Source organism: Balaenoptera ricei, chromosome 15 (assembly GCF_028023285.1).
Source record: "Balaenoptera ricei isolate mBalRic1 chromosome 15, mBalRic1.hap2, whole genome shotgun sequence".
Taxonomy (NCBI): Eukaryota; Metazoa; Chordata; class Mammalia; order Artiodactyla; family Balaenopteridae; genus Balaenoptera; species Balaenoptera ricei.
In genome coordinates, this window is record NC_082653.1 from 87,772,371 (window position 1) to 87,787,424 (window position 15,054).

At 50.1% G+C, this 15,054-nt stretch overlaps 1 protein-coding gene across 1 annotated transcript in view; it reads left to right on the top strand.

Moving 5' to 3' along the window:
- The first annotated feature begins 1,593 nt into the window (after window positions 1-1,593).
- The window catches only part of IQCE (IQ motif containing E), a 41,249-nt gene continuing 27,788 nt past the window's right edge, over window positions 1,594-15,054 (top strand). Inside the window, 7 exon segments of the mRNA XM_059898260.1 lie at window positions 1,594-1,787; window positions 8,856-8,903; window positions 9,986-10,031; window positions 12,875-13,003; window positions 13,502-13,557; window positions 13,560-13,641; window positions 14,544-14,614. Coding sequence (XP_059754243.1) covers window positions 1,752-1,787; window positions 8,856-8,903; window positions 9,986-10,031; window positions 12,875-13,003; window positions 13,502-13,557; window positions 13,560-13,641; window positions 14,544-14,614 — 468 coding nt within the window. The 5' untranslated portion in view covers window positions 1,594-1,751.

The following is a 15,054-nucleotide window of genomic DNA, read 5'->3' on the forward strand; positions in this document are numbered from 1 at the left end:
AAATTCTGGAACCGTCTGTAACTAAGAGAAAGTAAGTGAAACAACAGATGCAGGAAGGGCAGGGGGTTTGTGGAGCCCCAGGAGAGGGAGAGGAGCAGGAGGTACTGGCGCATAGGTAGTTTAGATCGTGAAGGCACTTGTCTGCCACATGAACAATATCCCGAGGAAGCAGATGGAAGTTAAGAAGGTGAGAAGCCTGGTAAGATTCACCTTTTATAAACAACTCTGGTGGCACCTCAGAGAAGAGCATGTGGTTTCTTTTAGGATCCATCAGGGAAGGTGTAAATAGGGAACCAGAACTTGGGGTACAGACTGTACCTGACACCACTCAGGAAACAGGGCTTCACAGAGCAGAGGAGCGCCAATGAGCGAAGGGGATAATTTCAGAACAAATAAAATTTTGCCATTTAAAATACCATTCAAGTAATTGGACCAGCGGCAAAGTGTTACCTGGTAGCTTGTGTTTTTGAGGTGTTTACCATGTGCCAGGCACCATGCTGAATTTTAGCTATGTTTTCTCCTTCAGTGCCAACAAAAGCCCTGAAACTGTTTCTACTTTGCAGACAAGGAGACGATGGTGAAACTACTAAACCTGGGCTCCTGAGCACTAACCAGCTTGTGGGGAGACAGCGTCCGACCACCGTGTGGCTCAGCCCCTTTGTTGTACAGATGAAGAGACTGAAGAAACGAGGGTCATGGACTCATAATAATTGGTGGTGTTGCAATTCGAACAGTAATAACCTGCCAGGCATTCGTCCTGCTACACCACACTACCCTGTGTGGAGACTCATTCATTTGTTCACCTCATAACAGTGTACTAACACTGTCACACTGTGCTCACTCTGGAACCGGCAACTGCACTAAGCAGTTTAGAGATACTGACTCATTTGATCCTCACCACAACGCTTTTCTCCAATTTATATTTGAGGACACAGGCACAGAGAAGTTATGACTTGCCGGGCACCAAATACCTATTGATTGAGCACCTGCTATGTGCCAGACCCTGTTCCAAAGGACAGAGATACAGCCATGAACAAAACACAGCCCTGCCCCAGAGAGCTTACATGCTAGACATGGGAAGTTCTTGTAGATCATAAAGGCCAGGGGGCTGGAAAAATAAAGCAGGGCAGGGGGACAGAGTAGATGCCCTTGGAGGTCTGTATGAAAAGAAAGGGCAGGTTATACTTGCTAATAATGTAAATAAACTTTGCAGCCCAACTCGCCTAAAGATCTTCATGATGCACACTGAATACAGTGACTGCAAACTCTTATTTTTTATTGTCCTGTGGCTACATCAGAACCCTTGAGCCTAAGGTACCGAGATCAGGAAGATGGTTTTCTGAATGCCAGGCGTTCAGAGCTGGCAGACCGTGGACACCGCAGAAGCCCCTTGTCCCTTAACGTTAACCTAATAAATATTAATATCCGGCTCTGGTGACTAGTGCACAGGTTCGCATTGCAGCCTCGGCGGCGGCTGGACTGTTCCAGCTCCGCCCCGATCTCCGCCCTACACTCTGGGCGCGCAGCCTGTTGACCCGCCGGGGATCCCCGAGCACGCTTACGGTCGGCCCGCCTCGCGGGGCGCCGGCCACATCCGGGGCTCGGGGGGCCCGCGCGGTTGCCATGGCAGCGGGGTCGCGGCGGGCGCGCTGGCAGGCCCCGAGGCTGCTGGCAGCCAGGCGGTCGGCGGAGCCCCAGAACCGGACGGCCGTACCCGCAGCGCCTAGGGGCGATCGGGCAGCGCCGCCGCCATGTCCCTGAGCACCGGGGAGCCGGCCTCGGAGACGGTAAGCGCGGAGGGCGGGGAGGTCCCCTGGCTGCCTCCCCTCGCCGGGGCGCGGGCTGGAGGAAGGGGGCGCAGGGCCGGCGACCGCCGGTGACTACTGCCATTATTGTTACCGCATAAGAGCGGGCCTCCGGCCCCCGCCCACGTGCGGCTGGCCGGGCGTCGCCGCCCCTCGCCCAGCCTCCAGCCGCCTCTAGTCCCCCGCTCGTCCTTGCACTGGCCGTCGCTTCCAGGAAGCCCTCATGGACACTGCGCCCTCGCTGCTCGGCGCCTGCGAAGCCGGGCCTGTGCCGAGCCAGCGACCGCGGCCCGCCGGGTGACAGAGCTCACTGCGCAAGTGTCCGCCCACCCCTTGCCTCCAGGGCGGGGGACTTGGTTTACCTAGTGTTTCTGGCCCGCCAACCATATGCTGGAGACATCATTGTGGATGAATAAACTGCATTCCAGTGGCGTGGGGTGGGGTGGGGGAGAACAAGGTAAAAAACAGATCATGTCCATCAAGTCAGAAAGTGGAAAGTGCGCTGCAGAAAATAAAACAGCCCATGTAACGGAGGTGGTTTGGGGAGGCTGCTTTAGACTGGGTGCCAGGAACAGCCACTCTGAGAAGTTGGAGTGTCCTGATGTCACTGATGAGAAGGAGGCAGTCTGGTAAAGATCAGAGAGCAGTGGGACCAGCAGGTGCAAAGGTCCTGGGGTGGGAAAGTGCAGTGGTTCCAGGGCCTGAAAGAAAGTTGCTGGGATCTCCTCAAGGGCATGGGTGTGGATGGAAGGGAGCCATGGGCCTGACCATGGAGAGCCTTGCAGGCCATGCACGGAGTTTGAATTTATTCGGGCCACAGTGGGAAGCCTTTGGAGGGCTCCAGACAAAGGGAACTTGGCTCACTTTGCTTCCTTCTCCCAGAGATGGCAGTACCCAGCATGGCTGTACAGAGCTCACCCCAAGCAGGGGCTCAGTGCTGCTGCCACTGGAGCTGCTGAAGTGTCCTACTTGTTCCTCAAGGCACCAAGTCCTGCCTCATCTGGAAGGCCTGCCCGTCTACAGTGGCCTCAGTTACTGCTCCTTCAACTTCTCATATTGTGATTATAAACGTTATTCGTGCCCAGTAGAGAAAATCAATTACCCATAATCTAACTGCCTACAGAAAACCACAGTTAATGTTTGGTGTATTTCCTTCTGACCTTTTTTAATGCATCTTTTTTTTTTCATATGCTTTTTAAAACTTGAGATCATATTTATATTGTTTTGTAACCTTTGCCATTTCATTTATTCCTAGCATCTTCCCGTATCCACACATTTTCAAAAACATGATTTTTAAAATTCTAACTTTATATATATATACATATAACTAAATCACTTCGCTGTACACCTGAAACTAACACAACATTGTAAATCAACTCTACTTCAATTAAAAAAAAAAAAAAATACATCAAAGACAAATACTGTATCATCTCACTTATATATGGAATGTAAACAGCAAGGATTTACCGTATTGCACAGGGAACTATATTCAATATCTTGTAATAACCTATAATGGAAAAGAATTTGAAAAAATATATGTCTAATATAACTGAATCACTTTACACCTGAAACTAACACAATGCTGTAAATCAACTATACTTCAATTTAAAAAAATTTTTTTTAAAAAACTCTAACGTGGGAATTCCCTGGCGGTCCAGTGGTTAAGACTCCGTGCTTCCACTGCAGGGGGCATGGATTTGATCCCTGGTGGGGGAACTAAGATCTCGCCTGCCGTGTGGCGTGGCCTAAATAAATAAATAAATAAATAATCTCGACAGTTATTCCTCATGCAAAAATGGAAAGATAATATTTTTTAAAAATAAAAATAAAAACGCTAACCTAATAGGATACCCCTATTTTAACTCTCCATTTCCTTGCTTTTACTCTCTTTTTTTTAATTTATTGATTTTATTTACATTTATTATTGGCTGCATTGGGTCTTCATTGCTGCGCGCGGGCTTTCTCTAATTGCGGCGAACCGGGGCTACTCTTCCTTGCAGTGCGAGGGCTTCTCATTCGGTGGCTTCTCTTGTTGCCGAGCTCAGGCTCTAGAGCACAGGCTTCGTAGTTTTGGCGCATGGGCTTAGTTGCTCCGTGGCATGTGGGATCTTCCCGGACCAGGGCTCGAACCCGTGTCCTGTGCATTGGCAGGCAGATTCTTAACCACTGCACCACCAGGGAAGCCTGCTTTTACTCTCTTGTTTTCACGTTTGTGCTGTTAGAAACAATGCTGCTGTAAACGTTCTTGCACATAGAAGCGTTTGTTAAGCCCCTTATACATGCCGGCCTCTGAGGACACAAAGACAAGCTGAGCCCCAGTGCCTTGGTCTCCAGGAACCCAGTCTGTGGAAGAGGCTGGGGCAGGGCTCTTCGGGCATTTAGGAGACTGGCCGCCCTTGGCCCAGGCTAACTGGCGATTTCTCTGCTGAGCTTACGTCTGTTCTCAAGCAGACAAGAACCTCTTGTGAACAGGCACTGTCCAGTCTGTCCAGTCCCCCGAGTCCCTTGGAACACAGCCGCCGCTGGGCTTGCTCGTGAACTTCACAGAGCACTTACCGCGGTGCCAGGGAGCCCACTGTGCCGTGGCCGTGAGCAGGCCCCGCTGGCCAGGGCAGTGCCACAGGGGTGAAGTGGAGCCTGGGCATGGTCCCTGGTGACTTAAGGGCCAACACTTCTAAAAGGGCTCACAGTTTCTAGAGCAAGATAATAAGAGCATTTACAGGGCGTTTACTACTTGTAAGCTTCTCTGTTCCCTGCTCTACGGCTCTCCCTGCTCTAGAAGCCTTTGTCCGCCAGGTCCATCATCTGGGCCCTTCAAAAGTAGTTTCTATTGCCTGCTCTTTCCCCCTGTATATTGGTCACACTTTCCTGTTTCTCTGTATCTCATAGATTTTTGTTGAAAACTAGACATTTAGATAATATATTACAGCAACTCCTCCCCAGGGGTTGATGTGGTTTGCTCAGTGGTTCGTTTATTTGACGAGTGACTTGACTGAGCTAACTGTGTGAAGTCGATGTCCCCGCACCGTGCGGCCTCTGTTCCCGTCTCAGATTTTTTCTTGTTTAAATCTTTTAGCCCAACTACCTAGGGGTTACCCTTGGGTCAGCAGAAGCCACTTGTTGGTCAGAGGTTGTGTTTCACTCCCTGGGCCGGTCAGATTTTTGCCCTTAACCATTGAGTGCTGTGTGTGTATGTGTGTGTGTAGGCTGCTGTCACAGTTCAGGGGTTTACATTTTTGCCCACGTGCAACGGGGAACTAGCGCATATGGATTTTCCCTCTCCCATCTCTCCTGAGAGGGCATCCTTGGACATGCGTGTGGTTCTCTGGACTTCCGGGGATGTCTGTCACTGTACTTCAAAGTTTTCTTTTTTTTTTTTTTAATTTGTTTATTTATTTATTTATTTATTTATTTGTTTTTGGCTGTGTTGGGTCTTCGTTTCTGTGCGAGGGCTTTCTGTAGTTGCGGCAAGCGGGGGCCGCTCTTCATCGCGGTGCGCGGGCCTCTCACTATCGCGGCCTCTCTTGCTGCGGAGCACAGGCTCCAGACGCGCAGGCTCAGTAGTTGTGGCTCACGGGCCTAGTTGCTCCGCGGCATGTGGGATCTTCCCAGACCAGGGCTCGAACCCGTGCCCCCTGCATTGGCAGGCGGATTCTCAACCACTGCGCCACCACGGAAGACCTGTCATTGTACTTTGAAGCCTGGCTTCCTGGGGCCTGCTCTCGGGTCAGGGTAGTTTATCATTCAGCCAGGGTTTGGTCAGCAGTTGGCCGAAGCCCCAGCACCACCAGGGCTCGCGCCCTTTGGTGGATGTGGGTGCAGCGTGGGGACTGTTTCTGAGTCGGCCCAAGCCTGCTCTGACAGCACTCCGGTGCTTGCCGGCGGCCTCCCTGAGCCTCGGGGCTGACCGCGACCTCAGGAGGGCGCTCTGAGCTCTTCACCTTCTGGTTGCTCTGCCAGTGAGCTCTCTGCTTCGTGACCGTGGAGCTGGGGGCCTCGGGATCGCTCCCCACCTTGTCTTCGACTTGGCAATGGAATCAGGGAGGCGTGGAATTCTCCACTCTCTGGTACAAATACAGTCAGTCCCCTCGGCACAGCTGCCGTCCTGCCTCTCCCTTTGGCGCGGACCTCTGGGCCGCTGCACAGCAGGGACAGCGCAGTGTTTCCCCGCGGTGACACTCCTTCTGGACCTGCCCCTCCCTGCGTGGACCCTCTGCCCTACCAGCACAGGGGCAGACTTAGCCTGCCGCCTCTGGGGTAGAGCTTACACCCTACTTCTGGGAGCTGGGGGCAGGGGATCCACCACCACCCCAGTTGTGTTGACCGCGCCCGCCTGGAGGAGAGCCCTCTGGAGTCCTTTCTATCAGATGGAGCCGGGGAGCCGAGGGGTGCCCCTGACTCTCGACGTTCTTCCCTGGATTTAGCAGATTTCTTTGAATGAATTTTTCCCCATAGCTGTGTGCTTTTAGGTCAGTGTCCAGAAACCGCAAAAGATTGATTGTTTCGTGGCTTCTTCTGTTCAATGGTTGTTTGTTGAGGAGGGGGGCCTTCCAAGCTCCTCACCCCACCGTTCTGGAAGGTGCCTCCTGGATGAATGCATTCCTTCCCCGCTTTTACCGTATACTAAATCCCCGTTTGTTCCTGCATCTCTTTCTGGACACTGTGTCTTTTTTTCCCCAGTGTTTTAATTAGTATATATTTAATGGTTTGAAAATCCTGGTAGGAGAACGTTGTCCTCCTTGTCGACGAGGAAGCTGAGATGCAGAGGGGTGAGGGACATGACCAGCATCGCCGCCCTGCGGATTCCTGACTCACGGTGCATGAACGCGATCTCATGCAGGAATGCGTGGCAGCTCAGATCATACTTGGAGAAGGAAGAATGACTCGGCCGTTAACGTGCTCTGTTGTTTTTTTTTAAATACTGTATATGGTCTCTTTCATGCTGCTGACTGAAGGGGTGGATCTTGGGCTGTTCTATGATTTCAGATACTTATATTTTGCTTCTTTAGTTCCTTCTGACTGGCAGGATGGAGGGTAGCAGAGTTTGAGGGGGACTGACTGGGGGGGAAAGCGATGGTGTGGGTGAGCCCACCTATGAAGACAGAGACCACTTTGTTTCGTTCACCACACACATAACCTCCTTCCCTCGTAGAAACTGCAGGTCCTTAAAAAGTTTTTGAGACTTTATTCAGAACAGAGAAGAGTGACAAGTATTCACAAAAGAAAGTGTTGCTACTTTTCTGTGCAGTTGTTAACAACTCACCTTCATGCTTGGCGGGCTGTCCTTTGTGATGCCAGGGGACCAAGACTGAGCTTTTGACTGGCTTTCCTGATCTCCTACATCGTGTGTATACCAGTTCCCTGCCTTCCTGCCTCAATTTTTAATTAATTAATTTATTTATTTATTTATTTATTTTTGGCTGTGTTGGGTCTTCGTTTCTGTGCGAGGGCTTTCTCTAGTTGCGGAGAGCGGGGGCCACTCTTCATCGCGGTGCACAGGCCTTTCACTATCGCAGCCTCTCTTGTTGCGGAGCACAGGCTCCAGACGCGCAGGCTCAGTAGTTGTGGCACACGGGCTTAGTTGCTCCGCGGCGTGTGGGATCTCCCCAGACCAGGGCTTGAACCCGTGTCCCCTGCATTGGCAGGCAGATTCTCAACCACTGCGCCACCAGGGAAGCCCCTCCTGCCTCAATTTTGCACATCATTTCCATATACTTGGTTCAATGAAAACTTTATAACTATCGTTTGCTATTTATACCTTAAAATGTCACCTGTTTAATGACATCAAAAAACTAATTCAGTGGCTGATTTTTTAAAGATTCTGTTTGTTTGGAACGCACTACCTTCCCCTCGTCCCCCGAATCCAGTCCCCTTGCACGCTTACGCTGGACTCTCCTTGTTTAAGAGGCGCGTACCGGAAGGGTGCCCCCTGTTACAGCTGCCCCCTGTCCGTGTGATTGTGCGGCCGTACGTTTTTAGTAAAAGTTCAAGCGGCTAGCAGAACTGTTGCGAATGTACCGATAGTTAACCTTGTAGACGATACACGGGCTTTCCAGAATGCAGTCCAGTCCCGCTACAGCCCTACATGGACTCAGCTACACTCCACACAGCTCGCTGAAACGTAATTACACCGCCACCCGGATACGGCATTATTGGTTCATAATAGAGGCATTCAGTCCTAACTTCAGTATCAGCAGTTTAGGTCAACTGTACAGTATGGTGAAGGGATTTTAGAAATTGTTCTGCTTTCTCTCTTTGTAGGGTTTAAACCTGAGTAAGTGTGTTAACACAGACACGTCATTCTCTTGGGAAAGTTCCCTTTTCTCCTTGACATGCTAGTGCTGGTGTTAGTACAGATTTTATTTTACTCCCTGGGCCAGGGCAGATCACTGGAATCAGAAGGTAGGAACCTCTATACGCCCAAATAACTCGTGTACTGATGGATACGTGAATGACTTTGATTGGTTCTCACCAGGATGCAGTCACAGGTTCCTTGTGCTTTGATACAAAGATGAAATCCTTTTATCAAGAACCGTTCGTTGGGGGAGGGATAAATCAGGAATATGGGACTAACAGATACACGCTACTGTATATAAAATAGATAAACAACAAGGATTTTCTGTGTAGCTCAGGGAACTATATTCAATATCTTGTAATAGCCTATAATGAAAAGAATCTGAAATACGTATATATGTAACTGAATCACTGCTGTACAGCTGAAACTAACACAGTATTGTAAACCAACTATACTTCAATTAAGTTAAAAAAAAAAACAGAAGCGTTTGTCAATTCTGTGGAGGTGGTGTCACTAGACTGACAGGCCTGGAGCAGCCCTGCCAGCAGAGTTTTGTTCTGTGTCCCCACCCGTGCCTCCGGATGCGACGGGACAGACTGGCCGCTCCTGCTGTGAGTGTCGTGGGCGGATGGTCTGAGCTGGATGGGGGCTCTGCGGCCGCAGCACGGCCTGGCCCGGCCGCTCCCGCTCTGTCAGGGTGACTGTAGAGCCAAGCTGGCGCCTGAAGCTTTCGCTGTTTGCATCTCTTCCTCCAGGGGGATGACAGCCTGTCTGCAATAACCTTCGACTCTGACTCCGAGACGGTGAGTGCGGGGGAGGGGGCCGTGGCTGCCCGGGTTTCCCCTTCCACGGTACTCACACGCTTACACGCGGCCTCCCCACAAGTGCTGTGTGTAGCGCCCCATCACAAATTCCAAATGCTGCTCCGAGTTTGAAAGGCTCCAAAACCTCAGGTGGATTTGAATAACTTAGATTATGATTTTAAAACTTTTACCCAGAAGTTAGTCGTGAGCTGAGTACTTTTGAGGCTGATGACAAGTTCCTATCCTGCATCTGGGTTTGGCCCGCACTCCCCCCACCCCCAGCCCCCCAATCCTGACACGTAACGGGGGTGGGAGGGGCGGGAGCAGAGCTCCATGATGCAGTCGGAGGCTGAGGTGTGAGAAAGGAAACCTTGGCAGGTGCTCGCCTCCCAGCAGATAAATTCTAGCCTAACCACAGCACGTAGCCCTGGGGGAAGGCGGCCCCAGCACGTCCCACCGCAGCTCTGGGGACGCCAGGGGCAGCACCCTGGGCCTGTTGTCTGAGGCGCAGGACCTCCGCAGAGCTCAGAGTGTTCCCTCCACGCCACTGAGGGCACGGGCCCAAGATGCTCCCGGGAGGAGGAGGGATCCGGACCAATCTCCTGGGGGAAAGTCAGCCTGCACGGAGCACTTCAGTATTCCCACCGGCAGGGAAGTAAGTGGGATTCTCTGTCCGGTGTGAAGCAGATCGGGGAAGAAGGCACGGAAGGGGCCCCCGGGTTCCAGGCGGGCCACTCCTGCTGCACCTTCCCCTCTGCCTCACTCTCACGTTTCATCTTGCTGAGTCCCCCCTGCGGACAGTCACGCCCCCGTGCTCCAGGGTGGCGTGGGGACAGCTGGTGGTACCTTCAGGGCGGATTTGAGTCGGCACACGTTCGTCTCCGCTGGACGCAGGCTGGGCTGCTGCTTCTGTGTCTGGGGGCGCCTCCCTGTGCCCGGTTCCCTCCTTTGCTTGCACTCTGCTTTGGCCAGTTAATCTACCGCCCCCGCCCATTCTGAACACACCGGTGCTTCCTGGTTGGGACCGTTTGGGCTGCTCGAGAAGGCTCAACCTACTTTCCATCGTTTGTTCTTTCTTTCAGAAAGCAAAAAGGAAAAGTTTCCACAAACCTCCCCCTACATCACCGAGTAAGTATGACCAGGCCCCCGTCCCTCAAGTTTCCACAGTTTAACTCAGAAAATGGTGGTTGGAAGCCTTCCTTCCCCAGTGTCCTGCGAGGAAGATCAGGAGCACTTTCTTCTCTGAACCCTTAGGGTCACTGAGGCACGACCCTTCTGCCACTTGGCTCCGTTTCGTGTTGGGACCTCAGGCGCTCACTCCCGGGGTCACCGCCCCCCCGCAGGCGTCCCAGTGGGAGGAGGTCCAGCGAGGGCTGAGGTCCGGAGCGCTCACTGTCCCATTGAGCCCCCCTCCTCCCTCCCACACACACCGTGCTTCTCGGCCTTTCATGTTCTCTTTCTCAAGTCGCCATACGCTTCCCAGCACTGCCAAAGTGAAGAAAACGCAGGATTTATTCCTCGAGACACAAAGCTATTCATCTGGGTGCTATGCTGAATTTTATGTTTCCCGAGGCCTTTGTGATAAACCAAATCCTAGATTGGCTTCCTTTTGCTGCCCACAAGCCTGTGGCCTTGCCTGACTTATTATCTATGCGTGTATGTACAATATGTGTATGCTTACATTTCTTATATACGTAAGTATTTGAAACATACTGTCTTATATATGACACACTCAGAGAATACAAGTGAACTTTCATATTAGCCCAGGAACAACATAATCAGAAAGATAAATTCCTGCAAAGAGAAGAAAGCATGTTTTATATTACAAACAAATACAAGCGTTAGAAAGAAACCATCTAGGGCTTCCCTGGTGGCACAGTAGTTGAGAATCTGCCTGCCAATGCAGGGGACACAGGTTCGAGCCCTGGTCTGGGAAGATCCCACATGCTGCGGAGCAACTAGGCCCGTGAGCCACAACTACTGAGCCTGCGCGTCTGGAGCCTGTGCTCCGCAACAAGAGAGGCCGCGATAGTGAGAGGCCCGCACACCGCGATGAAGAGTGGCCCCCGCTTGCCACAACTAGAGAAAGCCCTTGCACAGAAACGAAGACCCGACACAGCCAAAAATAAATAAATTTTAAAAATAAATAAATAAATAAAAATAAAAATAAAGGAATTCCTTTTAAAAAAAAAGTATAAAGACATATTATACTCTAGTACGTCTTACTTGAAAGTAGAAAAATATTTTAAAAAAATAAAAGAAAGAAACCATCTAGCAATTTGGATTTTGGAGGTCCTGGCTCTCCTTTCGTGGAGAAAATTGAGAATTGACATAAAGTGAAAGTATGGGTGTTTGTGTTTTAAACCTTCTCTTTTCAGAACATTTTGTTTCAGTCCTTCTTGTCTAGAAAGTACCTATGGTAAATGTGAGACATCTCTCATTATTCTTGCTGGAAGTCAAGCATTTCAAGTGTTGAAAATGCTAGTAATCAAATTACTTTTATCTCGATTTCTATAAATGTCAGAATTGTGTTTCACGTAATTTAGGATGGCCAGAACCCCCAAAGCATTAAAACCCCCAAAGAGGTGTGCCGTCACTCAGTGGCTCTGCCCCTGCCCGCCCCCCGCCGTGCTCTCCCCCGGCCACGCCTGACGCCTGTCCCCGCACCAGTGCTTATTCCAGGCACCTTGCTCATCCAGCATGGACACGGCGACAGGACGCTCTGTGTCCCCTCCCTGGGGCACCCCCAGCCCGCCCTCCTAACACTCCCTTAATAGGTGTGCACCTGTCTGATTTCCGGGCTGTGACAGCAGGAGTCATGCCTGCCCTGTTCACTTCGTAAGTGGTTCTCTTCACTGCCCAGTCCGGGGCCACGTGGGTTTGCAGCTCCCGGCGCGCTCAGATTTTCGGGCCTCACAGCACTCCGAGGATGGCGGCCAGTTTCCGGTCCTTCCACGCCAACAGGTTTCCACCGCCTGCTGCCTTTTTTCTTCTTCCTTCACAGCTCTATCCATAGGCGTACATGTTTGGGAATTCTTACTATTTATCGATAAATCCCATACATTTAGGAGGGAAATGTCATTTGTGGGTTTTTTCCAATCACTAATTTACCTTTGTAAATGAGCACTTAAATGCACATTTAAAGTTTGGAAGGCCTTCCAAATATCCTGGAAGTGGAGCACGGTGGTCCTGGATGAGTGGAAATGCCTCAGGGTCCAATGTGTCTTTACTCCTTCACCCTAAACAATAATGGGAAATTTTCCATAAATTCTGAAGCCATGGAAAAGTCTTAGAAATTTTAAAAATTAAATGTATTAGATTTAGAATCCCAGGACCTTCTACAGATATAAATTTCTTTGGTATTTAAGAAATATAAGCATGTTTTATGCATAGCTTGGTTTTGCATAAGTTTGCATAATCTCCATATTTCACATAATTAGAGGTAAGATTCCAGATTAAAATATAATTTTAAAACCTTTCCATTGTTTTGATGACAAATTCAAAAATGCCCTGGAAAAATATAATTTTTTTCTCATTTCTTCTAGCCGTTTTACATATCAAGTTCTAAATATTATTACTTGCATGCTGTGTATTGACAACAACATGAAAAAATATTTACAGTGTTAAGTATAAAGGATACAAAGTTGTGTGTTCACTATGACTGCAACTATATAAAAATACATATGCATCTGAAAAAATTGAATAGGAAATTAAGTACTGTAATATTGGTAGAATTTTAGATTCATATTTTAAAATAAATGTCCCATTATTTCTCTATAATAAAAAGTAAAAAACAAATGTAAGTATACCTACAAATCATAACTATAGTTTTAATTTTTGTCAGAATGTGTTCATCTGGGGTTGTCATGCCCTTGTGAATATTTTGCTTTATCATTTTTGTCTCTCTGAAGCACCTGTGTTGAGCGGGCATCGATACTTTGCACCTCTAAAACCACACATTGGCTTTTTAGAGTCGCCTTATCAGTCTAAGCCGAGAAAAGTGGCCTCCTGGAGATCTCTGAGGACAGCGGGGACCGTGCCTCTCGGGAGCCGAATGTCCTTAACGCCCCAGAAGCTGTGGCTGGGAAGCTCAAAGCAAGGTATGTGGTCGCCCGGGAGAAACCCTTCCTGCTCAAGAGAAGCGTCTTAGAAATCTCGGGTGGTGACTCGGCACAGAGCGTTTAATACAACTCGTTTGAGCCGCGCTGTTTTTGATCTTCTCAACGACATCGCGCCTCCCGGCTTTCACGCAGCATGTGGTGTGTTTCCTGACGTTTGCCGCCTGCGTCCTGGCTTGTCTGGGCGCCGCGGGCAGTCGTGTGTTGGAGCTGCTCCTGCTGGCTTGAGGAGTTGTGTGAGCTGTCCCACGTCACGCCGGCAGCTTGAGATTGGGTGTGCCGGGGATACGCACACCCCGGGAGTGGGCAAACGCCACACATCAGGGCTTTGTTTATTTTGCGGGCCGGTGGCTGGACGTTTCTCACACACCACTGGTCTCCCTAAGCTTTCATCAACCCTGAAGACTGATTATTAGAGACAGCGCCTTCCGTTGTCTCTGCTTGTACCTGTCATATTAAATCCATGCACGTCGAAACCAGGAAGTCTGACCCCAGCCCTGAAATCAGACTTCACCTTGGAGCGTGCATGGACCAACCCCCGCCCCCCAGCAGCACCCCTGACTATTTGACCGAAGCTGAAAGAATGAAGAGGTCAAATCTCAGGCGTTCTGCCAGCCACGGTGAGCACGTTGATGATGACACGGCCACGACTGAGGGAAAGCAGAGCGGAAGGGCGTGGGGATTGGTGGGTGTGCTCTGACAAAGTGAGACCTGGGGCTCCCTCAGTCGGAGTGTCCTGAGGACAGTGACCCCTGAAAGTCCATCCTGCCCTCCTAGAAAGCGGCTTTCCCGATGTGGACAGAGACATCGTCCCGGGCTTCAGCGGTGCCTAGCTCCCTAGACTTAGAGTTGTATTTAAATTTGTTGTATAAACAATCTCAGAAATGAAAACTGCAAGGATAATAAAAACCCCAGATCTCACCGAAAAGAATCGGTTGGTTTTCATGTTTCTGTCTTCCTGTCTGGTCTTACCCACGTGCTTCCTCCCTCAGCTTTACTGCTTTTCTTGTCGGCCCTGGCCCCGTGGGAAGCACAGAGGAACCTTGTCCTGGTGCCAGGGATGGTCACCTTGCCGCACTGCTAGCTGGCAGCGCTGTTTCAGGCTGGTGTGTTTCCGGGTCCTGACCCGTTAGGGATCACATGGAAGCAGAGACCAGTGTACGCTGTACCTACCGTTAGACATAGGACTGGGTGCTGTCATCTGTGTGATGACATGACCACGTTTGTTTTTGTCTTTTTATCTGTTTGCTGTTTAAAATCTAAAGACATCACTTTTCCTTTTGACTCCCTCCGTTAATCCTTTTACTATAATTAAGCCCCGTGTTCACATCTTTTAGTTTTCTCTTGTTTTTTCTTTCTATATCAATACCGGTTTTGGTTTCCTTACTTCTGGGGAAAGAAGTAAAAAAAAAAAAAAAAAAAAGGATAATTTCATTAATCTCCAGGTTTCCCTTAAGGCATGGCCAAAAATTCCTTCTACTTTGCAGACAGTCTTTTCAGAGGGTTGTGTGTCTCCCTGCAGGTTATGTTCCTGGGACCCCTGTCTACAGAGAGAAGGAGGACATGTATGACGAGATCATTGAGCTGAAGAAGGTAGCGTTTCCCTCTGTTCTCTGTTGACTTTAAGCGGGAAAGCCCTTGGTAACGTGGATGGAAAGTCACACCTGTGCTGGGATGTGTCATGTGGGAAGAATAGGAGCTGTAGAGTGACAGCTGAGTTTACACCCTGGCCCGGTGCCTGAGCAGCAGGGCGACACTGGCTCACGGAGGGCCTCGAGCCCGCTGTGAGAGGAGCCTGGACATCGGTTAGAGCCCGTCGTGCTCTGCTTCTCCAGCCCCCGTGGCGGACAGCACTCGGGGAGGGCTAGATTAACCCCAGTCCCTCTGCGCCCTGAGACTTGGCCTTATGATAGGTCTTTTGGTGTTATTATTATCAATAACTTCCCGTTTGCGTAATTCTTTGGCGTTAAGGGCATTTCACAGGCCTGATCTCAGTTGATGCCCACAAGGGCCCCGAGAGAGAGGTCATAGCC